At 40.0% G+C, this 27,313-nt stretch overlaps 1 protein-coding gene across 5 annotated transcripts in view; it reads right to left on the bottom strand.

Moving 5' to 3' along the window:
* The window catches only part of GAREM1 (GRB2 associated regulator of MAPK1 subtype 1), a 101,857-nt gene that overhangs the window by 27,219 nt on the left and 47,325 nt on the right, over nt 1-27,313 (bottom strand). Inside the window, exon 1 of one of the 5 annotated variants that reach the window (XM_052787826.1) lies at nt 9,660-9,738. The exons of 3 other annotated variants lie outside the window; for them this stretch is intronic. In XM_052787826.1, the coding sequence (XP_052643786.1) occupies nt 9,660-9,723 (64 nt within the window). In that variant the 5' untranslated portion in view covers nt 9,724-9,738. Of the gene's footprint in view, nt 1-8,023; nt 8,135-9,659; nt 9,739-27,313 lie in introns of those variants that run through there. One more of the 5 variants, XM_052787827.1, reaches the window with a different exon arrangement.

Here is a 27,313-nt window from a genome sequence, read left to right on the forward strand (position 1 = left end):
ACAACTACTGCAAGCTTTATATCTCTTTACATTTCAGTCTGGCCTCTGGCAGGCACAGTATTGCAACACTTTCATTCTAGTATATATTATCTCTGCAGAATATGAATTCTTATTTCCCTGTGAAGGTACTTACAGCAAAGACAGTAAATCCACTACTGCTAGAAATGAGTCCGGAAAGATAAAAAGGCAGGGAAAGACCTAAACCAGGGCTTATCCTCCAGTTTATGGAGGCATTTATTAAAACCCAGTAGGAGCAGGAAGATCAGTTCATCTTCCTTCTTGCCAGAAGCTGGCCCTGCAACATCTGCAAGCAGGGGCATTAACCAGCCCTTTCTGTCCCAGCCTTCATGTTGCTTCTCCTGCTTAGGCTCTTGCAGGCTTACATACGTTCACAACTCTAAGCCACCTCATAAAGGTTATTTCTGTAACGTAGGATCCACTGGTCTTCGCAGTGACTTATACCTCACCACCAAAGAGTGCAGCAATTTCCAACAGTCCAGAATGTTTCCAAGACAGAAACATTCCTTTTGTAATGTGTCCGTACTGTGCCTGTACTGTGCCTAGACCAAGGGAGTCCTTATCTAGGGAAAGGGTTCACAGGCTGAGCAGTCAGGCTTTCATTGATATAAAAGGATGAGAGCACATATATGCTCATATACCAAAAAGAAAATCTGAAAAAAGAAATCCTGGGGAAAGGAAAAGCAGGGAAAGGAAAAGCAGGGAAAGGAAAAGCAGGGAAAGGAAAAGCAGGGAAAGGAAAAGCAGGGAAAGGAAAAGCAGGGAAAGGAAAAGCAGGGAAAGGAAAAGCAGGGAAAGGAAAAGCAGGGAAAGGAAAAGCAGGGAAAGGAAAAGCAGGGAAAGGAAAAGCAGGGAAAGGAAAAGCAGGGAAAGGAAAAGCAGGGAAAGGAAAAGCAGGGAAAGGAAAAGAAAACGTAGCTGCATGTCATCAGTAGGAAACATGGAAGGCCACTGAAACATCTGCTCAATTGCGTTAGCTGTTAAATGTTTCTCCAAGGAGGCAGGAGTTGTATTGTCTTTCACAGCAGCTTTGATTATTTAGTAAGTCTCTCATCTCTCTATGTGAGACTATATGCAAAGCCCAGCATTTCTCAAGCATGTGCAGACAGCACAGCAGGGTAGCAAAAGTACTGCAGAGGTTTATGCTTCATATTATTTGTTGACTGCTGACTGCATTTCAGTATTTCAAAGAACAGCAGACCTGACTCGAAAAGAAAAGGTTCTCTACCTGCCAGAATACCACCATTTTGGAAAAAGACAATTTTTGTCTACATTTTTCAGCATTCCTGTGCAGCAAGCTGATAGGAAATAACTTTGTTTTCCTCCCCCAAAAGATGATCCTTGATATAACTGTGCAGAGTTGAAGAGCGTAAGCCTAAAGCATAAATAAGATGTAACAACGAAGGGCACAGAGAGGTGGCTTTCTAGATATCAGGGAGAATGAGTTTGCACGAATTGGAAAGTACACTTCAGCACACCCGGTTCTTAGACGGACCTGTATAGTCTTCAGCTGACAGTGTACACAACTGCCCCTCAACACCTGATGCAGAAATAAATTCATCTCAGTGGGGTACAATGGAAGGAGATCTCAGTTTATGGTCTCACTTGTCACCCCATCAACTAGATCATACGGCAGAGCTATTTTGTCCCTATCTAATCCTTAGACAAGGCAGCCAGTCAAGAGCGAGCATGGCAAACCAAAGACTCCAAAATAATAGATTAAGACATAATCCTAACACTCCAGCCTACATGTAATTTTTTTTAAAAATAAAGTTTTTTATTTAAATTGACATTTGCCAATATGTCTTTGCATAGAACCTACATGTGGCATTTTAGTGTTGCGAGAAGTGTTGTCATGGCAGTGTCTAGACCTGAAAAAAGGCAGAACAAAAAAGAATCCATCACATCTTTGATACAGCTATTATGTGACTAACTGGAACCAAGGTGTAAAGTTAATACTGCAGCTCTTTCGGGGACATAGCACTAAGTTAACGTGAAAAGGTTTGGCAGACATGCAGAAGTAACAAGTGGGAAATAAATGCCTTGCTTCACTTTTGCCATCTTCCAGCTTGTTAAAACTTAGTGTTTGTTCACAGCTCTCCAGAGAAGAGAAGACCGCCTGCATGCTCAGGTCCTCTGGAGCTGCAGTCCTGCTGGGGCCCCACTGCAGAGGGAAAAGACTCATCGGAGAGAGAAACTGCAAGTATAAATGGAATCACAGAACGCTGTTTTCAACAGCGGGAGCAGACAGTAGTCTGCAAATGAACTAGTGCAGACAGGCTCACAGCCCTGCTGCCCACGGAGAGGACAGGAAAGCGAATCACTGCTCCATCACCTCTGGGTTCCCCATTGAAGGAGCTACTGATTTCACCTGAGGTTGGGACCCGGCAACAAACTAACATGGATGCATGCTATGGTAAGTTCATCCCCTCAGTCAAAGAACAGGCAAGACAGCCCAACAGTACAGGTTCATCCTTATCAGCCACACTGATAGCTTCTGAGAGCTATGCAGAAAAAGGCTTGAGGGGCATAGGGAAGTTTTTCTGAGTTATTAATAAGAATTTCTTTGTTTATTTTCATATTGTAACCTGCTGAAAGCTTACAGGAAACTATAAAAGGGTGGAGAATACAGCAGGAAAATACACAAGAGTCTTAGGTACACAGCTTCCAAAGGATGACAACTGGGCCACAAACTAGAAAAGCTACAATTGATTCTTATATTATAATCACCATGAAACAGCTATTAAACAGATTTTGAAATACTGCTTCTGTTTTTTAAGAGCTGCCTGCCAGTACTTTTTCTTGAGGAGAGGGGAGAGGGGTGAAGAAGGGGAACTCCTGTGTCCCCATCTGTCCCCAATCTTCTGGAAATTTTGGGAATGTATTAAAAAAACAGATGAAACATGAACTAGAGACATATCTAAGTAAACATAATACAAGTAGAATTCATCGAGTGTACTGGTGCTAAACTTAACAGCACTGCAAAGCAGAGGGCAAGGCACAAAGGCACATTCAGTCAGTACAGATTGCGCAACACTTCATGGGGAAAGAGCCCTTCAGAATGAATAGTTTTACTTCTCGGAAGTATTATGAAGATTTTGAAGCCTTAAATGCCTTTATTCCTCTCTCTGTTATGTCTGCGGTACAAATACCCATTCAACCAAGAGAGAATGAGTCAGGCATCACAACCTGGTGAGACATGTCGAAGCAGAGCATCAGCACACTGACACATCACCTGTGTGTATGCATAGACACCGTTCGAGAGATCAAGGAAGGGAATCCAACCAAGTTTCCCACACAGCAACGCAATGCTTGCTAATCAAAACCTCTAATCCTATGCTGGCAAAGCAAAGGGGATGGTACAGCCTAGCGTTCTCTTTTCTCTTATCTTACTTTTATGACTATTAAAGAGCATAACAAAAAAAAATTTGATTCTGTTGGCAGCATAACAAAGAAAAATTAGTTCAAATGGTGACTGATGATAGCTTAAAGCAGATTTAACTCACAGATACTGCATGAGAGGGAATTTTAGGTTACAGATGATGTAAAAAGACAGACAGGGAAAACAAGCCTAACCTCTAACCTTTGTTTCACAAGTTATTATCATCACAAATACAGGCTTACCACAATGAAATGTTCCATTTTATGGGGTCACCTGTTTTAGTGTCTGGACTGTAAGTTAACTAGATTTAACTTACTCACTGGGTTATCATCAACCTAACTTGTAATTAACATGGTTCTATTCCTTTCCCATGTGTTGCCAACAGACACCAAGAATATTCCATAGCGTGTTAGTTCACACACCTAAGTGACCATGTAGACGACTCTGATGACTACCACACTGTCTGACTTTCCAAATTACTATTAACAAAGCTGTTGCTAGTTTTCTGTTGAACAGTAAGAGTATAAAGACATGCACATGAAGATGGCATGCTCTCCTGGTGAATATCAGAGCTTACCCGGATCACAGCACAAAAAGGCATCAAGAGAGAAAAGTTACAGAGAGCTGAACTAAACCAACCCAGAGCTTTATGAAACAGTGTCGAGATAACTACATTTAACAGCAGCTGCCCTATGACAGAAGCTTTTCTTACATGACTACTAGCACTGTTCCTTTGGTACCAGAGTGGATACCCACTTAGACCTCAGTTATGAAAACGGTAAGAGTCACTGAAAGCTTATAGCTCTGACCTACTAAGGCAGCATCCAGGATCCTTATGAGAACGTCTGCTGGAACTGCCTGCCACCAGAGAGGAAGATTTGATAAGAAGGTAAAGCCAACTTATCCCTCACTTAACAGGAGCCTCTAGCAAAAACTGCTGTCCTCTGCATGAACAGCTGAAAAAGAAAATGAGGTAGAACTAAAGGTGAAAAAGTACATGGTTACTGTTCCTACTGTACTTTGAATCACTTGTCTTACTAAGCAAATACATTGCTTTCATTTATACATTAACACCGATTCAGGGCTAAAAATCAATCCTAAGGAGTGGAGACCCAGCTTAGGTATGTCAACGCAAACTGAACATCAAACCTTGCACTGGATGGCAGCCAAGTCCCTTAACAGCACCTTACATTGTTCTGCCCAAGTAGATTTTCCTATTTTAGTGAAAAACATCACATACATTTAAAATTAAGAAGCTGCACAGACTTCATCTGCCTTTGGATCTATTCTTAACTAGGTGATCATCTCCCAAATCATCAGCATACAGTCGTCCCAAGACATACATACATTAAAAGAACAGGGTTGTCTACAATAGATTAACATTTAATTAAAGCACAAAATAAAGTTGAGATGAGAGTAACAGAATAAACTCCTGGTTAACATCTGAAATTAATATTAGTAGTTTCAAGCAGGCTCAAACAGACCATATTAGAATACCTGTTGAAGTTTAGCCAAGCATGCTGGGATTTTATCACAGCTGCATCAAAAAATTCTGCCTTTACACCATGGATTCCTTCACCTCATTAACACTGATTTCAGTAGAAATTATGAATGTGTAAGATTTCCTCTTCAATGCAGAAAGAGCAAAATCCTGTTTTTTATCAAAACAAAATTTGTCATCATTAGTTCAAAGAAAACACAGTAACACAACTTTGTTCTGTTTGGGCTGATGCCCCCACCAGCAACAGCGCAGTTGTAGTTCATAATCTGCTTGACTCCAAGTACCAAATGAGTACAGAAACCCAACTCCATGCTTCCCCTGCTTCAGCGGATGCCTCCTCATGGGAAATCCACAGGGGAAGAAGCCTTTCTTCCCTTTCACTCTCCCCATTTTGGTTGCTAAACAGTGAACTTTAGTTTCTTGTGCAACTGAAGTGTCAATGAAAGAAACTGGAGTGTTTTCTAAGGGCAGCAATTTTTCAGGACCTGAGATCAGTGCAGCTCTAGTTGAACAGATTCTTCCAATTCCAGTGTCTAAATTTGTTCCAAAATGTGAAGACAATTTTTGCACAGATAAAAAGTATTTTAAACATAGACTGTACTTACAGAGAGTACTTCAATCTATCCCCTCATTACCTGTGGATGCAAGTAAATTATGATATTTATTTGAGGTTAAGATAAAAACCAGACAGAATTCAAAAAAGAAATCCTGTCCACCAGTGGCAACAGAGAAATCTTACACTGACAGATGAAAGAGGCTTCATTCTTAGAGGAAGAGCAGAGGTTGGAAAGAAGGCTAATCATTTTAGGGGACCAAAATCTGATTGCACTGAAGAAAGCAAACTTTTGCAATTTAGAAACTACCAGGTCCCAACCCCTGCGTCAGGCCTGCTGTGAATTGTCTTACTTCACTTTGTTGATTAAAAAAAAATGGAGAGAGTTGCAATTATAGGAAGGAATTTAAGATGTGAAGAAGCGTATTTTTGGTCGTAACACAGACTGCAGAGATTCTAACCAGGAGTGACTTGTGGATTTACACCAGACAACTTTTTGGATTTGGTAGCCATCTCTTAAAAAATAAACTTGACAGAATGAAAGTGGCTTTTCCAAACAACTTTATACACATTCTTCTATTTCTTGGCAAAAGCTTTTGCTAAAACAACAGCAGCAACTGCTGAGCTTAATCCTTAACTCTGCCTTACTGAGCAACAGCTTTTATTTATTTATTTTGCAAAAGCTTCCAAGTCCACACTCACCAAAACTCAAGCTCTTAGTGTTTCTGCCACAGCGCAAAGACACTTTCTTCAATCGTAAACCCACCACCCTTCATGCTTTCTGCTCTTTTGCTGACAGATCTTTTTCCTCCTGTTACTCCCACGTGAATATCCCCACTTCTATGGCCTGACTTTAGTGTCATTCATGGCTTTCTTGCTGAGTGGCCTTTTGAGCCTTTCAGGTTTTGACCCCATCCCATGCTCAACGGGCCCTGGCACAAGTGTAGGACGGTGTGCAGTGAAATATTCCACCCAAGAAGGACAGTCATGTCGACAGTATTGCCTCTGGCAGGCAGTTGCGCTGCAATAAACAAAGCTAAAGAAAAAGTGCATTCACGGAGCAGAAATCTTGAAAATGTACATAGATCAATTCTGTATAAAAAGTGCTTTTGTTTCCTGTTCAGGAACAGGTTTTTTAATTAACTGAATGGAAGGAGTTGTAAAAACCAGGAACAATGACTGAGTCAGCAGCTCAGTTCTTAGTAGCTTGCAGGGCTTTACATGAGACAGAATAAACATATTTCATTCAGAGTTCGTTAGACATTTTTATCAATGTGTAGAGAGACTTCAGAGCTTGGGCTTGGTATCCTGAAAGACCGTCTGTGCATTATAGAGCAGCTTATTGTGTCAAAGCTCATATCTCATTTGCTTGCTGAATACACATGTAGTTTACAATCTCTAGCAGAGTCTGTATTTTACCTCCTCCTCTCTCCCTCAACGTAAATCTACTGAAGTATTGCACTCAAATTACTGGAGAACCTGTCGCTCAAATAGTTCCCAACATTTGTGTATCAGCAATGGAAAGGAAGGGTTGCTGTTCTTCTATGTGATTAAAAAGACAATTTTCTTGGGATAAGTACTATCACTTTGTATCATCAATGGCTGGTGCAGACTGTAACTTAGCTTATGCATTTACAAAATGTTTAAATTAGGAAGGAATTCAATTTACTATAGCTCTGACCACCAGCAATCATGAGCAAGTTTTGAAAAACAAGTTCACTTTATTTCTGGAACAAATTAGACAACATATTTAAAACTGAAATGAAGCCAATTTCCAAAGAAACTCCTTAATTACACAATAGGTCTGGTTTATTCAGCTAAAGTCTCCTGTAAAGGAGAGTATTGAGTGTTAAGTACATTTATGCTGCAGCCAGAACTGTATTAAAGAGAATTTAAAACAAGTGTAGAGCCAAAATAATACATGATCTGAAAATCACCTTAATGAAATATATGTAGTAGCTTATGCTCCAAAAATTGTCATCCATAACATTGGAATATCTATCAAGCATGCAAAGTAACTTGCAGCAAGCAAACATTTCTAATTTTTTTGGTTTAGGATCAGCAGCCACGTTTATATCATCGCCTCAGTTGAGAAGCAGAAGGTGTTTTGATACCCGTATTCTGCATGAGGTAAGCCATCTCTTCACTCACTGTGTACAAATGCAACAGAGTTTCTCTCAGAATCATTTGTCTGGTTTCCAGTACAAGAGGACATTGATTCAGCACTGTGCAATTCATCTATGAAGCAGACAAAGCTCTTGATAACAGCTCAAGATGAATGAAGGAAGCTCTTAAGAATGTAAGAGTGAGTATTTTGGCATATGTTCACAGCGTGTGCTAAATTGTCACAAAAAAAAAAAAGGGGGAGAAGAGGAGATGAGCTGAAAAGGTGGGTGAATAGAGATGGTGGGTAAAAGCACACTGCTTCAGCACTGCCACTTCGTTTAATTTTCACTGCTACTCAAGAAGGCAACAAAGATGACAAATCTAAAATTCAGATCTAAGCAAGATACGCATCTTGCCTCAGTTCTCTTGAATGCATTCTGTCACACATACTTTGTTTCATTACCTTAAATAAGGTGGGTACCATCTAAACTCCTCTCTGGCAGTTCAGATTATCATAGCCGAATCCAAAAGGTATGAAGAAACAGAATGCCCAGCCAATTTTTCCCTCTTGCAAGATGTCTGCCAGCTTGCTGAGAGCCAAACAAAACCAGTTAGTAGAGGCAGCCTAACCTAAACCAGCTCAACAGAAAATAAAAGCTACAGACTACACATGGGGTGGTTTAATTTCAGAAGTGTTTTTAGAAGACCACTTAGGGGATTTTGTTTTCTCCATGTAAATGATAATTCATGGATTTAAAGAGTTGTACTATGCCTCGCTAATGCTTTCTGAAATGCTACTGAATATTTTATCCTACATGTGTTTCTGGTGAAACCTTCTCGCTAATATTGGTTTGGGGCATCTCCGGTTGAAAGCCATTTTTGCACCAATTCCATTTTGTAGCCTTTCACAGAAAGGGCTGTGAAGTGGTAATTATCAGAGTGGCTGGCCGCCTATTTGTCTTTGAATGCGCATGGACTTCCCCAGCTGCTAGATTATTATGAGATATGTTATTACATACTGATTTCTAAGTACACAAGCTAACATTAGCAGCTGCAAATGCTCCAGAGAAATTCTGTGCTTTAAGTTTCTGCCAAAGAACTTTAGTTTTAAAACAAGGTGATCTTAAATCTACCTCTGGGATTAAGAGAAATGCTATTAATATTTTTGGTTCAAAAAAAGAAAAGTTTTTCCTTGAATAATGAAACTAAATCAATACTGGGCAGTTTGTGTTAGCACACAGATTGAAGGATGTCAGGATGCCATGGATGGAAAAAGTGGATATTAGAGTTTCAGACACTTAAAATTGGTTACTGTAGGTATTTAGAAAGATAGATGGTGCTTACAGACCAGAAAAACAGGGACATCCCAAGCTAAAAGCAACTTGAAAGTAAAAAGCCATCAAAAGATCAGTCTCTGCTAGAATTATCACAAAGTATTGAAAAAGTTTTCCCACAGCTTAATGCTCCTTTCAGGAAAATGATTATTTAAATCACTAGAAAGACTGTGACCAGCTAAGCCAAGCCAGATACAATCCGGTTTACAATCTGTGTCATTTTATCTGCTGGGGGGGTCTCTGACTGAGGGATGTCAAAGTGGGCAATTCCAGGGTCCTCACCTTTCTTCCTTGCAATCACTCCGCTTGCTTTCAGCACAACATGCAGGCCTCCCTAGCCACTCTTCAGTCTGAATTGCCCAAGTGGCTGGGAGTCTAAATACCTTTAACAGTTACTTAATGTCTTACCTACAGGTTACTCTTCACCATACCCTAGTGTTGCACTCCTGCCTGCTACAGGCTGCTCATGGCTGACCAGGCAGCTCAGTTGCCAGCTCCGGGAAAGCTCAGCTGAGCCAACACTCAGAAAGCTGTATGCCAACTGACCCAAGATTTTTCTTGGACAGGTGTCAGAAAACCACTCTGCACACTTTCCATCTGATTCACATTAAATGAGCCTTATGATAGCCAAACACCATGAAGCAACGAATGTCTGCAATATGATAAGAAGGTAGCTATTTTTCATTTTCCACAGTAGAGAAGACAAGTGCTACATCCAAACAGAACAAAGGCATACAAGCGTCACATGCGCTATCTATCACACACATCTGCTTCCTTGAACCAGCACACCTGACAGCAGTAAGGCAGGTATGGCAGCGCTGGGTTTCATCCTCAGCAGCGCAGGATGACTGCCAGGGACTCCTGGCACGCAGACCTTGGTTGCTATCACACGCTGGGCTGCTGCTCCTTCCCCGCTATTGTTAAACAGGCAAGGCAGTACACGCTGTGATCTTACACGTCCATGGTGCTGTGCACCTACGTGCCTCACTTCCAGGGTTTGTAGGGAAAGTCTAAGGCCATGGCAGACAGCTAATCTGTGAAGCCTGCGCACATCCTTGTGCAAAGCTGAAGGCTTAGCGTGGCCCTTTATATTTTAGTTACTTGCTCCTTCCCTCGCAAACATCACGTGTGCCAATTCTTCCCTGCTCCCCTTCTCACTTGCTCAGAATTATTTTCCTCTGAAGAAAAGGAAAAGCAAGCAAACGAGTATGTTAAAAATACCTTCTGTGATTCTCCTCTAGGAAGTAGTATAGCCAGGAGTCGGTATGACCCAAATTTCACAGTAAATGTATGAAATGTACAGCAAAGAAATCTATGCTACTCAAAACTTCTTTTTCTTCTACCATTTAAAAAAGCTTTAGAATTAGTATTGAGAGAAATGAAAGTTAAAAAGCATTCTTCCCAGAGTAATAACAGAGGATGAGATTATCTATGACCACATAGCACACCCCTCTAACGGTCAGCAAAAAAAGGAAGGTTAATTAGTAAATAAATTGAGCCAGATACCAATCCTTCACAACAGAAAAGCTACAATATTAGCAGCTTACGTACACCAGAAATACCAAAACCACACACTTAAGATTTTTGTGCAAGATTATAGCATGAAGCACTATGGGCTAATCCAGGAATGCCAGACAATTTAATTACATTTTCTACTGAAAAATTAAACCATATGTATAGCTCATCAGATCAAGCTTTCTAACATGTTTCTGCTTTTGATATCCAACATCTGTCTGAAAATGAGATTTTCGTTTCCCTTATGAAATTTGATTCCACCTCCATGGCCAAACTCAAGTAGCATCGATGGAAAGAAGTGCAGGAAAAAGAGCAAGTGTTTCGTCATCTGACTTAGCTTTATAGCAGACTTCAACCGTTAAATCGTAAAAATGTTAGAATATGACAATTCTTTCTTTACAGGTGAAGGCAATAGGGCAATGCAAGAATAATCATATTTTTTCCCCCCAAAAATATATCCCAAATTTTCTTCATTTTCTGTCTGCAGGTCCACAATTAGTCAGGGTCTCACCCCTCATTAAACAATTCCTCCGACACTGTAGTGCTATCTCACTAGTTTTGGCTGTCTCCTTGAGAATACATGTAGAAGGACTACACATATGCAATGAAAAGACAAATGACACAATGCTTCTGCTGGATCAGCTCATCTGCCATCAACACCTGCTGCCTGCTGTCACTGAGCAACGTGAAGCATGGTGATCTTTACAAACCTACCCATCACGAGGATCTGGGCAATGCACAGTGTTCCAGCTCCTATCAGCTGAACAACATCTATACTAAGGAGAACCATATGAGTAGGAATTTAACCCCAAAAATGCTTGCTGTAAGTGTTATTTTACAAAGTCGCTATACCAATAAAACGTGCTTTTCTGAAGGAAGAATGCAAGCCTGCATATTCCATCTGTATTTTACCTTATGCTAGCAATTTGCTTGCCCATTTTTTCAGCAGCCTCTTTCCAAAGGATCTTAAACTTTCTATGAAAACTTTATTTCATTGAGTGTACAGAACAGTTCTGTATTCAGAAACTTGGTTAAACCTTCCCGCCCCTCATAGAGATCTGAAGTTTTAGAGTTATTTCTTTTCTGCAGCAGAACTATTCTGATACTTTCCCAGTGCTTTGATGCCCACAGAAGGGATGCCTGCATGCATGCTCCCTCAGTGTCACCAACTAGGGTTGGACAACCCTACATCTTGGTGAGCAACCTGAGTTCACACTACACCTCTTCTGTTCCATTTGAGCTAGCAATTTGAATCCAGGCTCTCACATCCCTGCTATAAAATCAATCTTTCTGCTGCAGTCAGAACTGTATATACATAAAAAAAAAAAATGAACTGTTCCAAATATAATCCTTGGGGCAGAGCAGTTGATTATATGGTCAGGGAACTGTGAATGTGGGAAGCAAATTTCAAGCCACTGCTTCAAATCCAGCAGGGCAAGAAATGCATGAGCATACGCATCTTATATGTTATATGCTAAAGTTTTAAATCACCAGTTATTGTATAGTAAACTTTTCTATTTCCATGGTGGATCTGAGAAGCCTTTCAATAAAAAAAACCCCCAACCTTCACATTGAACTCAATGTGGTCCTGCAATAGTTTCAACAGGTCAGCATTCCCAAGGAAAAATGGTATAGCTGAAAATTCTGCCAACTCTAATTTCAAACTGCTATGAAGAGATCATTGAGTGTTCATTCACAACATTCACCCACACTTACCCTAATAGCCTGTGTTTGACTACAAATTTCCTGGTGACGGAAATGCAATACAAAGCAACAGCAAAACGTCTTGCCCACGCTGCTGTCAATTCAGCAGGAAAAAATTAACCTGCATCCCTCTGGTTCAAGAAAAGTTTCATCAATACACATCAGACAGCAGGATCTGGAGCTGTGTATATGTTCTTTTAATGATTTCCAAGTAGTGTTTGCTCATTACACTAATTAAAATAACAGCTCAATCCTTTCAAGGTCGACAGTTTTCTAAGAATTAAACTGCTTTATTTCAGCTTCATCCATCACCAAGAGTAGGAAATCATTCTTACACCAGAAGGGGGTTCCTTCTCACCAGGCAATTTACAGGATAATCCTAGATGCTGCAGCGTTCGGAGAAGCCAGCCAGCACAAGGGGTGCTTTGTTAGAAGCCCCCTGCCTTGCAGGGACACCCTGGCTCCCCTTAGGGCAAGGGTTCAAAGGCTTTACACAAAGCAGTGGAAGGGGCAAGCTGCAATTCATCCTCTTCCCTGCTTTTTCTCCTTGCCTGGGGTGCCAGAGCTGATGCCTCGGAGACAGGTTTCAAGGATCAGGTCTCCAGCTTGACTTTCTGCATCCTTCTGACTTGACAACAAAGTCTCCTGAAGGCTGGTGGCAGGGAGAGGCTTGGGGCTGCCTTTCCTTCCCTGTCAGGACTAGTCCCACAGGAGCAGAGACGCAGTTAAGCTATTACACAGAAAGGAGTTTTGTTTTCTTTTGGCATCAGAACTGATACAGAGAATCAAAGGGAGGATCAGCACTGAAGATTCATTTGTGTATCAAGGGGAAATCCAGAAGCCATTGAAATTGTTTACAGCAGGTTGAAAGAATAATACAAAGAACAAACATTGCACTGACAGATATCCAGATGGCATTTATAGGCAAACCTCAAAGCCTTTAGCCCAGCTAAGTTTCATTATCATTTACTTATTTCAGGATTTTATTTCTAATATTTAAAAAGCACCAAATGGTTTCAGAGAAATGGGAGTCATCATGCCTCCTTCCCCACCTTTGCTTTGTCACTGAATTGAATTTACCTGGCAGAGCAAAACAGTTCAAGCAGCTGGTGCAGATGACAAAGAAGGGAATGGAGGAAAAGTTGTAACGCACTGGGGAACTAAAGGCTGCTGCTTGTGCATCCACAGGGCTTTTCTGTGACAGTTTCATGGAGTTCCTGCAAAGTTACTCACTGCCAGAACAGGCTACCCAGAAGTTTGGAAAAGGTAGAACACACATACAGGAGAAAGCAGGTCTACCACCTTGTATCCAAACACCTAATTCTTCCTACATAGACTCACCCTGGCAAATTCTATCGTCATTTGAAATCCCTGCGCCTAGGAGGAGGATGGTAAACCACAGCAAGGGATGTTTCCCTACCAGATACAAGAGCAAGTCAAGGACTTGCAGTATCCTGTGGAGGCCACTCTCTCCTCAGTGGTAATCAGGGCACAAGTATTCAGACTTGTTTTAAAACAAAAAGCCACAAAAGTTGAAAATATCCTCCATGATTTGTATGAATAAAAGTTTACCAGGCAAACCCTTCCTTTCTACGGCCCCACTTTGTGATACCAAAATTTCTTTACTTCTGTACCAATGTATTACTGGCCACACCGCTGACAGCTTTTTCATGCAGTGGGTATGGACACAGTAGAAACACTTAACGTTTTTCAGACTATCCAGCTAAATCTGGTTGAAAAAAAGGGTCAAAAAGTAGCACTGAATCCTTTACTTTTGTATAACGGCACTGAAGTTAAAAATAGATTTATAAAATATTTGTAATCCTTAATCTCCCTTCAAATCAAAGCAATGGCTAGATTCGCTAGTGATTAGAAAGCCCAAGAGATTTATTTGTAAATGGCTGGCTCAGACTCTGCTAAATCCTCCTTCTTTTTATTTAGCCAGTTTGCTGACCTGGTAACTATTCAAAACATAAATTTTAATGAGAAAAATATCTGACCACCTCCAGCACATTAAACCTCTGGAACAGACATTACAAAGGGGAAAAAAATAAGGTGTTGGTTCACACAACACTGGGGAGGAGGGGAGACCTTTTCAGCAGCAGATTAATTCAATGTTGAGAAGAGACCTAAATCTTCCACATAGGCAATGTGTTTTGTGGTTCCCTGCACAACTAATCTGTTGTTACTTACTCTTTTTCCTTCAGTATAGATGGACCCTATGTAGCAGGGAACGGGATTTTGGAGAACAGCCCTTATTTTGTTCAGTACAATACAGCCTTCTCAACTCTTACACTGCCACTTGAACCCTCAAGTCGTACACAGGCGAGAGAAGGACAATTTTGAAATGAATAAAGCAAATAACTGATTTTAGTCTCCTGTGGGTGTAATGCCACATCCCGACTTAAGGGCCAGTAAAAACTTTTATGTAATATTTTCCACGCCTGGTAGTTTATACAAGTTACCCCCTATGGGTATTTCTTGGCTTTCCAGGAAAAGAGACAGTTGCTAACGTACTGAACAGATTTCCAATCAGATGTTCGGTGAAGGTCAGAAAGGCAGGCATTACATGTCTGCTTGCACATGACTAATTAGCATCCACTGCAGACTAGTGGATAGCTGCATTTGTCTAAGAAAAAGGCTTTAGGCTTTATCAGTGACATTTTAGATCATAGCCAAGGAAGGCTTGCTGATCTACCATGACTCACCCAGACTAATATTTCCCATAGCAAATTTAGTAATACAGAAAGAAGTATAAAAGTGCCCACAATAACCCAGAAAAAAATAATTTCCCATTTTTGGTGAATGCTGATATTTTTATATTGCAACACCCAAGAATGCAATTCACATACTAAACGCGTTCCACTTAGACAAAGTTTTAGCAGATTTTTATCCATCAAGGCTCAGAGAAATGCAAGCGCAATTCCCAAAAGACGAAGGAATTCCCATTCTCATAGTTAGAAGTGAAAGGAGTGGGCTGGAGAGGGAAGTGACTATAGTTAAAACTGTCAAGGAGTCTCAAGGAAAGAATATGCATTGCCTGACCTGAATCTATTCCAGTTTCACATGGTATGAGAACAGAACATTTGTTTCCAGCTGAAGAACAAAAAAATAAACAGGTTTCCATGGCTTTCCTGGGTAAAGCTATATTTGAGTTTGTTTTGAGATAGCACTTTTTGTAAAATAGTTTCGGTAATATTAAATAGTTCAGAGCACTCCAGGCTGGTAAAGGATAAAGTAGTTAGATTGTCAGCTCACTAAAATAACACTGCTTTCAAGTATTGTACATAAACAGAAAAAAACACAATTTCAAGCAAAGAAAACCATGATCAGCAGGAGATCTCTGTTCATACTTCATTAAACAGGATGGAATTTATTGCTCAGTAAAGTTCAGGATGTCAGATTTTTGCCGTTTGCTGTGAAGCTGGACATTGGTGTGAGAAGCAGGTGTGACGGAGCAAAGAGTTGTTCAAGCATGCTAAAGCAAGCATGTCCCGTGAACTCCTCCAGACCACTAAGATTTCATTTAAGAAGTTTGTCCTCTTGAAGTGGCACTTGTCAGCTTTGAGTTTCTGAACCCAAATGTGCCCAAGCACAGCATCGGCATTTCACGTACTCACCCCGAGAAGAACATATGACTAATCTACCATTTAAGAACACCTATGTTGAGCTATGAGACATAGGTCAGGACTTCAGGATTCATTCTTGTGGGAAATTTTGCACTGAGAGGGATTCTGTTTTATCTTTTATAAGCAATTTTTGGCAAGTGTTATTTCCAGCACTGCAACAAAGAAACTGTGGAAGATGGAAAAGGGAAAGAAAAAAAAGAAAAAAAAAAAAAGATTGGTAATATTAATGGTTATATCTAGCAAGGAACTAAATTCACCTAAAATTATAAACTTATGAAGCTTAGAAATCATGGTCCTTTAGCTACAAAAAGGAAACTACCCTAGTTAGCACAGTGGCAGTGTATCTGTTGTACCCCATGGAATGGGGGGAAAAGAGGTGAGGATTCAGAGGAAGCTATTTGGCATCTAGCCCAGAGAGCCACTAAGCCCTCTCCTTCCAGCCCCGCCTGAAGCCCCAATCCACCAGATCGCAAAAATGAGCTTCCAAGGAACGAACTTATGCCCTGGTTTAAGAGAAATCTGGAACTGCATATATGGAAAAGGAAACAGTGAGGCTCAAGTATATCAGGGTCATTACATCTAATGGCAAGAAAGTTTCAGCACACAGATAATTTTGGGGAGATGATATGAAAAACAGGCAAAAGGCTGTTTATTCTAAAAAAAAAAAAAAAAAAAAAAAATCCTAAAATGCAGAGCTTGGTTTCTGCTCCTACCTGGTCACCTCTTGAAAAACTGTGTAGATGTTTGACGAGCCTAAGAGGCAACCTGGAGGGGCGGGGAAAATTTCCTGGAAAGAAGAAAACAAGGAGGTTGAAAAGGGAAGAAAACTGTGCATCAGGACAACTGCTCAGATGAGCATGAGTATTCCCAACTTGGATGCATAAGGGCTTAAACCAGTAGGATCCAGTTTTCACAAGTTAACAGCCATGAGCACTGAGACCTTCTTTCTCAAGAGAAGGGAAGAGAGGGGGAGGAGAACCAGCAAGTTAGCCAAGGAAGGCCATCTGTTAAGTGAGCTTCAGCTATGAACTCAAGACCTGCCCTTACTAGGCTCAAACATTAATAGAAGTGTCCAGAAAACACCAACAGCTAAGCAGAAAAATTCCTTTGAATCAACGAAAATGAAAAAAAATTGAGGCGTCTTATTTCAAAATAGTGTTACCATATGCTATAGCCAGTTAGTCACAAATTAGATACAAAATAAACCTTACAACAAACTGCAAAATGAGAATATTCTTAGTATTTTTGAAGGCATATTCTTGTCAATTAGGAGTAAATAAATAGTTAAATTATATGCATATGCCAAATTTTCTCCTGGCAGTATTTGTAAAGTTTAGAAAGAACTATTTTGGAGAGATACAAGGAAGAAAAGGGAGGGGGAGAAAAAACCTCCCACACACATCCCCAGCTCCTAGCAGAAAGGGAGAAAAAAGTGAATCAGAACATCACTTCCAAATTTCATATTGTAATTCAGAAGGTAGGCAACCAGAGAAGCATGAGAAACTAGATGGCTATAACCCTTTCTACTACACCTTGTAGAACCCCATACAGTTCCTTTCCAAGGAAAAGAAATTTCACCAGTGTACTGCAGGTGATAAAGACAGGTTTATTCCTTTTCTCGTCTTGCTGCCTGACTCTTAACAGCATCTCATAAAAACAAGATATGTGTCAGAATAAAATTGTCCATTTTAAACTAAGGTTTCAGTACTACAGATTCAGCTTTTAGTAATAAGCAGGAAATAAAGGGAAGGAATTTCTACCCTTACAGGACCAATCTGTAATATCCTTAACAAATGATACAATTTAATTTGGAAGGGACCTCTGGAGGTCATGAAGTCTCATCTCCTGCTCAAAGGTAGACTAACCTGAAAGGTGGATCCCAGCACCCCATTCCATCAAGGTTTGAAGGTGTCCAATGATGGAGACTCCACAGCACCTCTAGGTGATCCCTTCCCAGCCTTAACCACAATTGTGGTGACAAAGCTTTTCCTTACATCCAAACCAGATTTTCCCTATTGGACACTGCATACATTGCCTTTTCATTGTGCACTTCTGAGAAGAGTCTCACTTCTCTTCTCTACAAACCCCCTCTGGCTGGTGGAAGATTGCCACCCCATGTTTCTCTTCTCCAGACCGAAGAAGCCTAACTTCCTCCAGCTCTCCTCATACACCATGTGCTACAGCCCCCAACTACCCCAGTGACTTTTTGCTATTGATTACTAATTCCAGATACACTAAAATTTGCGGAGAGCTCTTCATGGCTAAATAAGCTTGCCAACAAGATCATTTTGAAGTCAGCAATCTTCCTTCTTTGACATCACCGACTTCCCTTTATATAGTATGTTGTTGCCATTTCCCTCAACAGGAAGTATGTGTAGTTTCATAATTCAACCTATAAAGGGTTAACAAATACTGGAAATGTAAGCCAAGCCTCCTCTACCCCAAAACAAATTCATCATATATTTAACATGAAAAATATCCACACCACCAACTGCTTGGTTCCACTTTTTCCCTCAGATATAGCAGCTTTCAGGATACATTTGTATAGTAGTTTCTAGCCTTTCTTTACTAAGAATGAAAAAAGCTTGCGTCAGTAAGTACGTGACACCAGAAACTGTGGTGTTAGACAGAATAACAAATGAAACAATTATTGAAGCAAAAAAAAAAAAAAAGAATCAAGAGTTGAGAGGAATTCCCTTGATGGTAACTAAGCAGTCCCCTCTCTGCTATGAGAAGAAAAAAGTCTAAAAGATGCTCGCTCCTCTGACATCAAAATCAAGAGAAATATTAATGACCTAAACAGAACAGGCACAAAGACTGAAAAAGACACTTTCAGAGAGAGATTACAAAATGCCAGTCATGGGAAAACCCTCCTCCCACTCCCATGAGAGCTGCTAATCTCTCATTTACCCCCCCTACCATTTTGCAAAATAAATTATAAAGCCAGAAGGAGCCAATGTAATCATCTAAGTCTTATCTCTTTGATAGCACAAGCCAGAGGACTGCAATGAATTATTTCTTTCGGGTTAAGGCTTACAGGTTTTTGCTTTTTCCAAAGGGGAGGAAAAAATTCCTCTGTTAATCTTGATTGAAATGTTTCCGGGGAAGGAAGTTCTACCCTCAAATTTGTATTTTTTCCTTATGCTCATTGCTACCATTTTGTTTACTTTCAATTCCAGTTCTGCTGTGACTTGGTCTGCCAGGCTCTTTCAGCTTTAACATTACATAGCTTAATTTCACTGCTTTGATAAGGAAAAGCTCTTGGAGACTACAGCTGAATAAAACTAATTTCCCTTCCAAACCCCCAGAGTTTGTGAGCAATATTCTTTTCCAGCCTATCATGTTTATGCCTCTTCTAGGAACTCTGCTTTTCTCCCAATATCTCTTCCACTGTGAAAACCAGCCATAAGTTGTATCCCAGTTGCAGTCACATCAGTCCCAAAGGGAAAAAGAGATTTGTACATGCCTCTGTTTTATATACCCATTGATTACATTAGGCCCATTTACCACAGAGTCAGACAAAAATCTCAGAGTGTATAACCCAGTCCTTTTCAGAAATGGTGCTTCTTAAAGTAGCATTCCACTATCCTGTAAACGTAACTTATTCCTTTGCTCCTACATATATAATTTTTGTATGTCTGTACTGAAATACTGTTTTAACATAGATCAATATGTAACCTGCTTTCATTTACTACTTATGGCTGACCTTCTGTTTCCCAGCCCTTTAATTAATAAAAATACTAAAAACCACACAGATGAGAAAGAATGGATATGAACGCAGCTTTATACAATGCCAGTTCTTAATTCACAGAAAATAAAAGCAGACGTCCAAAGGTTCCCTCTCTCCTCCCTTCTCTCACTTCCAGTGTGGAATTTGTCATCTCTAAACCAATTGTGGAAAATATCTGACCTGTTCTTAAAAACTTCTGGAATGAGAGATTTCTCAAACTGTCTAGGCAATTCATGCCAATATATAGCAACCTCACATTTGGAAAAGTTTTTTGGGGTACTTGGAATAACTCATTTAAATCTCCCTTGCTAGAACTGTTTCCTTCAGAGGTTGTGTTTTCTAGATCTTGATTATTCTTGTTGCTGTAATCTGGATTTTCAGTTCTCTTCATTTTTCTTGAAGTTCAGTGTTGAATGCGAACATGCTGCTCAGCTGATGCCTTACCAACAGCTGAGAGAACAGAATCATATCATCCTACAAACTAAAAATTTCATCTCAGACACTTCACCCTTCCCCTTTCCTTGAGGTAACATCATGACACTGTTGACCTACGTTCAGATCTATAAACAGAAGTAAACTATTACTAAATTTGTTTTCTGTATCTAAATATCCAGTTGAAAATAAGGTCTTTGATGTCTGTTGCCAGCAACGTGCTTGATGCCTGCCTTTTAACTTTTTTTCATGGTCTCATTCTAAAGTGGATTCCCTTTCAGCTGTCAACAATTTTCAAACTGCAACCATCAGTAGCTTGGATGGTTGATTTTCAGACATATCAGAAGCCCACTTTCTTCATAAATAAATAAAAGCATAGCAGAGTGGAAGATGCAGACCACAAATACTACTTGCTTGAATCTGAATTCTCTGTACGGGTGGAAAGGGAATGCTTTCATTTTGGTTACCCTCAACCACCCTCCAATGTATCAACTCAGCATGGACAGTATCTTTGATATTTCTTCAGGAAAAAGAAAAATCTATCATAAAAACCCCCCAGACAATCAAAGAACAGGGGAAAAGAGCTACTGATGGCAAATACAGAATTTTAAAAATATAAACTCAAGTGCCACATGGAACAGGAAAAGAAACAGGTTCTTCGTTTGCCCTATACTTTAAAGTTTCAGTGAGGTAGAACATCTTAGAGAACTGGACCACAATTAGGAAAAACAGACACCTGCAATGATCACTAAGATAAACAAGCAAGATGTTCAGCTGCACACAGATATTTCTGTCTCTGTAGCAATACATAAACAGACTATAAAAACCTAGCAAGGGAGCACTCAGGCTACAACCCTCTAAAAATTCCTCAGTTTAGACAGCTTCTGTTCCTTATAAATAAAACCAACTGTTTTCACCACACATATACTCCCCATGTTTTAGAAATGCTTGTAAATAACATGCACTCCAAAACTATACTGGGTTAGAAAATTTGATAGAATAGATGATGTTTGTATTGAATATCACAATAGTTTTCCAAATGGGATGCTGATGTGCAAAAGCAGTGAGGGCAGTGCAAAATGGGCAGTGCAAGATGGGCAGTGAGTTGAGTAAGAGTCAAAAGAAGCATTTTAAATATGTGAAGTAATGGGTAAGAGTGATATTATGCATATATAAGGGCAAGTGTCTTCAGTTCCAATAGTTCCTAATGAACTGAGATGAACAAACACTATGAAACAACTGTAGAACTCAATTTTAATAAAAAAGATTCCAATTTTTTCTAAATGCTGTTGGACACACAGACTGGTAGTGAATGAAAATCTGCTGCTTGAAGCAATTAAATTCATGTCTTTACTTGTCACTTTCTAAGATATGCTTAAAAGTTCTGACATGGGCTTTGAATTCCTCAAAGTAAATCAGTCCAAGAAACCAAGAAAACAAAGAAGCTTCTGTTGAATATCCTCCTTCTGAAAGGTGTCAGGCAAACATATTTTTTCCCCCTCCTAAGGAAAGAAATCAGAAGCAGCATTAAGAATACGTAAGAGTTTACAGAAATAAACAGTGAAGTAATACCATAAAAGGCAGAAATGAGCCATAAAATTAAGAACTACAAAATGTGACATCTCGATGATGCCTCCCAAGTAATGATTAATATCTGCCTTGCTTCATATATCTTTACAAGTTCTGGAAGCTGCTATATGCCAGGCTAGAGCCTTCTTTCCCGAAAGAAATAAAAATCCCTGGATTTTTCTTTCAAAAGCTGTAAACCAGAGTAGCATTAAGTAGTTTAAGAGAGCCAACCCCTGTATTTTGTACACAGAGTGCAGAAGCTATCCTTAAACCAGCTTGAATCTTGAAAGCTGCTTTCAAGTACTACCAGTTACATACTGCTAGTCCTCTGGATTCTAGAAAGGGCGATCATTTAAGATACAGTTCTGCCTGGTTGATTTCTGAATCGCTAATTGAGTTAGATTTTATTGAATATCTCAAAATACAGCATCTCATAACAACATTCAAATCTGATAGGGGAGGGAAGTACTTTTAAACAGTAGTAAATACCATTAAAACCATCCTCATTCATAATGAAAGATGCTACTGTCTTACACAAGACCAACAGACATGAATTGCATTTTCTGTCAATGAACACAGTTTATGCTTTTCTTCAAATATTTTTTTTCACTTTTTACCAAACAGTGTTTTGTACTACAAACATAATTTTTCCAGTTTGCCTGGTGTCCTCCCATTCTCAGCTGTAGGATCAAAGTGACCTAACTTTAGCCAAGATTTCAAAGTCATTTATGGAAGCAATGTTATTTTACTAAGTACACCAGGATAAACACTATAAATTTCAACAACAGTCTTGTCTGGTAACAGCATATGAAAGTGTTCTGAGTTCTAGAAATATTTCTAGCTGACCAGCCAATATTCTTTTAAATCAAGTGATTAGCCCCCACTACCCACTAACCATCAACAAGAAGAAGCATCTTTTAAGAACCTCTTGGCTCATCTGATTTTTTAGGATGCTGCCTAAGCTTAAATCCTACTAAACCCACTACTCCCAATAAAGACTAATGAAAGAAATCTAGAAAGGTCAATCATTTGCTTTCTTACATAGATACTCTGCTGTACTTTTCACTATACAGACATATTAAGCAACTCTATATGCGTGTAAGGTATCTTTACATGCTGATCTTCTACTACATGCCTAGTATATCATATTTGCCTTAATTGCCATCCACCTGATGCTTATAGTGACTATAATGTTTAGGATCTGAATTACATCAGAAGTAAAACAGTGCTAGGATGGTATTTAGAGAATCAAAATTTTCTTATAATAGCTTTGAGTTCAGATCTATTGGAAGACATCAACAGGGTGGTTAAAGGGCCTAAATTAAATTCTTGCATGTGTGGCCTCTTTAATCCAGATTAATCACAGATGGTGAACGCATGCAATATAAGATCAAGCACCCAGCTCGCTCTCTGAACCCTTCTTCTACTGGTAGCTAGTAAATGAATGCTCTTGAGAAGGACTTGCATAACAAAATTCCTCTTTAACCTATTGTCAGTCAGGTAAGTGTAAAATTACATAGTAAACAACCATCTTCAATTTTCTGAAGGAGAACTGGTTGAGATTAAACTATAGGAAGGCACATCCAGTTAGACAGTGACGTTACAGTACAGAGATACATTAGTGGTTTTCTGTGTTGTTTTTTAAAAATACTATTAGAATTCATTAAAAAAAAATCTCTATTTTAATTGTATAAACCAAAAATTAATGGTTATTTCTGAGAAATCTTCACCGGATTTGAGATCCTACAACATCCTTCCTCATAGTTCACTTCTTAGATTTGGGACTACAGACAGCATCTCTCTTTCATGCCTCAAAAACTAGGCAGTCAGCAGGCTCACCTGCAACACAAGAGGTCCAGCTTTCCAGTCTGTTAGACCAGGGACTGAAGTGGAGATGACTTGTGTTCAGGTGAGCACTGCTGGCTACTCTGTAAGAAGGTCTTTAACATGGCTTTTTCTCCTCCCTGTATAACAAGAAAGCCTCCTCTCCTCACTTGCTCCTTCCCACAGAAAACAGATTTCCCAGGTGTTGAAGCACCAGGAATCAGAAGAGGTCTTAGCTGAATGCACCACTCCAAAAACAACACAGTGCCCACAGAGCACTAAACCAGGCGCTTTCCACACTGCTATCTGTCGGGTAACAACAATGCCCAGTCACACAGAAAACAAAGTGTAAAGGCTGTAAGGCTGAGATCATTTTCTGCTGTACATCAAACTGTGTTTTGCCCTCCTACTTCAATACTCGCGTCCTCCATTTTTTTCTTCCCACCAAGGACTATGTGTCTCATCCCTCCCATGCAGTGCAAAAATAGCTGTTCCTCCCTAAGGACCACGTGCCCAAAAGTCTGCCTGCCTTTTCCAACTGTATCTTGTGAAATTCCAGCTGGTCTAACAAAAATATTATGTCTCCCTATATAACTTGTTGTCGCAGAGAAACAACATACCTACAAACACTACAGCTACTGTCCCTCTCTGCCTGCATTTTTCCTTCTTCCTCAGTTTTTCCACAGACAAAGAAGAAATAAGCCATTCCAGGGTACCCAGGTTTTAAATCTTTAGTTAAGATTTAAAGTCAGGGCTCAGACTGCTACCCAAAAAGCTGTCATTTATTTGCTTTACAGAGAAAGGACCGAAACTGCTCAGAGTGCTAGCCAAAGGCCTTCTGCTCCCTGATACCTCAAACATCCACTGGCATTTTGGCACCAGCTAGATGTAGCACCCACAGAAACATGGGACTGGAAAGAGTCACCTGGGCCATTAAGTTCAGGTTTTTGATCAACCACAGACCATCACAGTAACAGCGCTCTAGTTCACCAAGATCTCCAGGATCACCAACTCCCACAGATTGTCTCATTTTGCACACAGGCACCACAGGATTTTGCATTGGCCTCTCTGTGACCAGCAAAGGAGGACTACCCTATAGCTACAGAACAGCCACAGTGATTCTTCTACAAAAGGGTTCATTTAATTGGAAAGCATTACCAACCTCTGTTTTCCATAGACACAATGGGAGGATGTTGCTCTCCAAGGGTCTCAGCAGGAAAGTGGCTCAGGTTTACGCACCCAGATTTTAAAAGTGTAGGCCCCCATCTTCTCCCAAGCAATCCCTTCACTTCCCAGAGAGGAGAGCACCCTCCCTGCAGAGCCAGGCTGGCTTCTCATCCCCCTGTACCACCCTTTGGAAGAGGCAATCAGCACCTGTAGCTGAGTAGGGTCTTTACCACTGCTACCAGGCAAGATTCACTCCAAAAGATTTTCATCCTGAACTCCCTCCCCATCTACAATTAGGTCAAGTACTAGTAATCCGTCACCATCTGGAAGTCTCAGCCCTGTGCCTAGGGCTGGAGTGTCTGCTGTGATCACAGAAGGTCAAAAATGCCTCACCTCTTCCAAGCAGGCAAAAGCTAGTTTTCCTGTTAATACACACTATGGGGCATATTCCTCTATTTGGCTCACCTGTGCAGGATTTCCAGCCTCAGAACGTGAACTGATGCATCACATAAGCCATGAGCTTCTAGTTTCAGTTCAGACAGAGAGCACAAGCAGTGAGTTTAAGCTTCTTTTTGATCCCTTAACAAGTCTACTTACATTTATCCACCCATGCAAAATTGTCAGGCATCTTTCTCATCTGCTGCAGGACAGTCATAATTATCTATAAACCTTTGGTCCTCATACAGATTTTAATTAAATGTGTTTATAAACTAATTTATAAGATTACAAACAGCATCTGAATCTCCAGGAAAGCCCTTAGGAAGCATTTAAGAGAATTAAGAGAATTTAAAGTAAGAGAATTCACAAACAAAAACACACCTGGAAAAAGCTAGGTAACTGAATGTTTTGGCAGGCCCCCAAGAATTCCTTTTACTGGTAGCGATCAACAACCACCACAGACTCTGATTTGTCATCTACTACTTTTAAAATCATGAGGCCAAACCATTAGCCCTAAATACCACCTTAAGCAAAAACTCCATTCAAATCAAGTTTCCAGAAAAACCGACCTACGAAATGTACCCTTCTCCTTTCTTGTTAAGTAAAAGGTAACACACACACTACAGAAAGTTTATGCTTCAGAGTAATGACATGACAAAATCAAGCACTTGGTAGTTATAGCTATTCTTGATTAGTCCAGAAGTAATATGCAAATTAATGCACTTTAATTCAGTACAGCGTCATCTCAATCAGCTAGGCATAACTGAGTCAATATGCAATCAAGAATCCTCATAAACAGAAGTTTCATCATCTAAGTTAGGCCAGTGTAGTCCTTTGCTTGATGTAAGGACACTTCAGCCTGCACAGCAGCTACAGTTTTTATATATAAAATAACCTAAAGAGGAGCAAACCCTGTACGTACTACTCACCCACTAGGGAAGAATGAGACTAGTAGAGAACTGACAACAATCAACATATCTAGTAACCAAAACCCGGTTCTGTCCTCCTATTCTGCCATGCTTCCTATTCTCACAATGACATGAAAGATGTCAACATTAGTATTGCCAGGTTTGCTTCATCTCCATCACTATTTCAATCTATTTTCATTTAAGTTCTTACTTCAGTACAGCAGCTAAGTGAAAATGTACCCAATGGTACAATCTCCCGCTTTGGGGAAGATTTTCAGGACTGACTAGCACCAAGTAGCTCACACCTACAACAGCTGAACAGGGTGAGACATACCACACCTATGTCTTTTAATTGGCTTGAGAATGGGTTGATGATCATTATATTACTTAAAGAGAAAGTATTTGTTTCAAGTATGTTTAATCAGTGAGGCGTGACCCTTAATTTTTGCTTTGCATTTCATTTTCTACCAATTACCTTATATTTTCCTGCAGGGGCTTAGAGAAGATATGTTAAGAGTACACACAGTTCAGTACACAAGAGAGTTTTGAGGGAAAAGGAAGGTGTCCAAGTTTGTTCCCTCTGCAGTAATGGCTTTTAATGGTCCATCGGCTACACTTAATGCAACTGTGAAAAGCAAGATTTTTTTGTTGTTGTTATTAGGCTTACACTGGCCATAGAAGTATCAGGATCTCCACTGAAAAAAATATTCAGATGGGTCAAAGACATAACATAAAAAGGAGAACCCTGTACAACCTCAACAGCAGGTAAGTGGTCCAGCCACTTCAGTGAAGTTACAATGACCATCTCCAAACTCCACAAGTCTGTCCACCAACATAACCAAGTTTGCTGTACTGAGACAGCCTCCGGGGTAGTCGTGATTTTTAACTTTCAACTGTTAGGTAAAAGTTGGAAACAAGAAGCAGCAGTGTCACCACCCTGCTAGTACTCCGAAGACCAAGTAGTAGGTGGTCCCACAAGCCATAACCTAAAAGTTTCTGCTTTAGAATCAAACTGCTCTACGAACTAGTTAACTTGGCAAGATTTGTGAAGAGTAGCAATGAATGAATGAAGCCTAAGATGCTCAGTTCCTCATAAGCATAATTAATGTATCCAACTATCAAGCATAAGACTGACATTATCTTGGAAAAACTCCAAGGGTCACAGGCATGATACAGGAAAGGAAGCTACAGAAGGAGCTACTGTATTTGCTTAATAAATCTACTGCACAGACTGCTGTCAGTGGATTTTGTTCCAAGAAACTATACAAACAAAAGTCTTTACAGACAGAAGAGAGAGAAGAGTGTGGGAGAGAGGCAAGAAGGATTTGATCTCATGATGTCTAACAAAGTTGAACAGCTGAAACGTTCACGGACAATGTCTGTGGAACTCATGAATTTTCTGAATTATTGTGACAAACTTCAATTTCACAGCCTGAAGGAGATGAAGACCACTTCTTTAAGAAATCAAGAAAGTGCCACAGTATGTCATTTAAACATGAGGCT

Source organism: Harpia harpyja, chromosome 5, assembly GCF_026419915.1.
Source record: "Harpia harpyja isolate bHarHar1 chromosome 5, bHarHar1 primary haplotype, whole genome shotgun sequence".
Taxonomy (NCBI): domain Eukaryota; kingdom Metazoa; phylum Chordata; class Aves; order Accipitriformes; family Accipitridae; genus Harpia; species Harpia harpyja.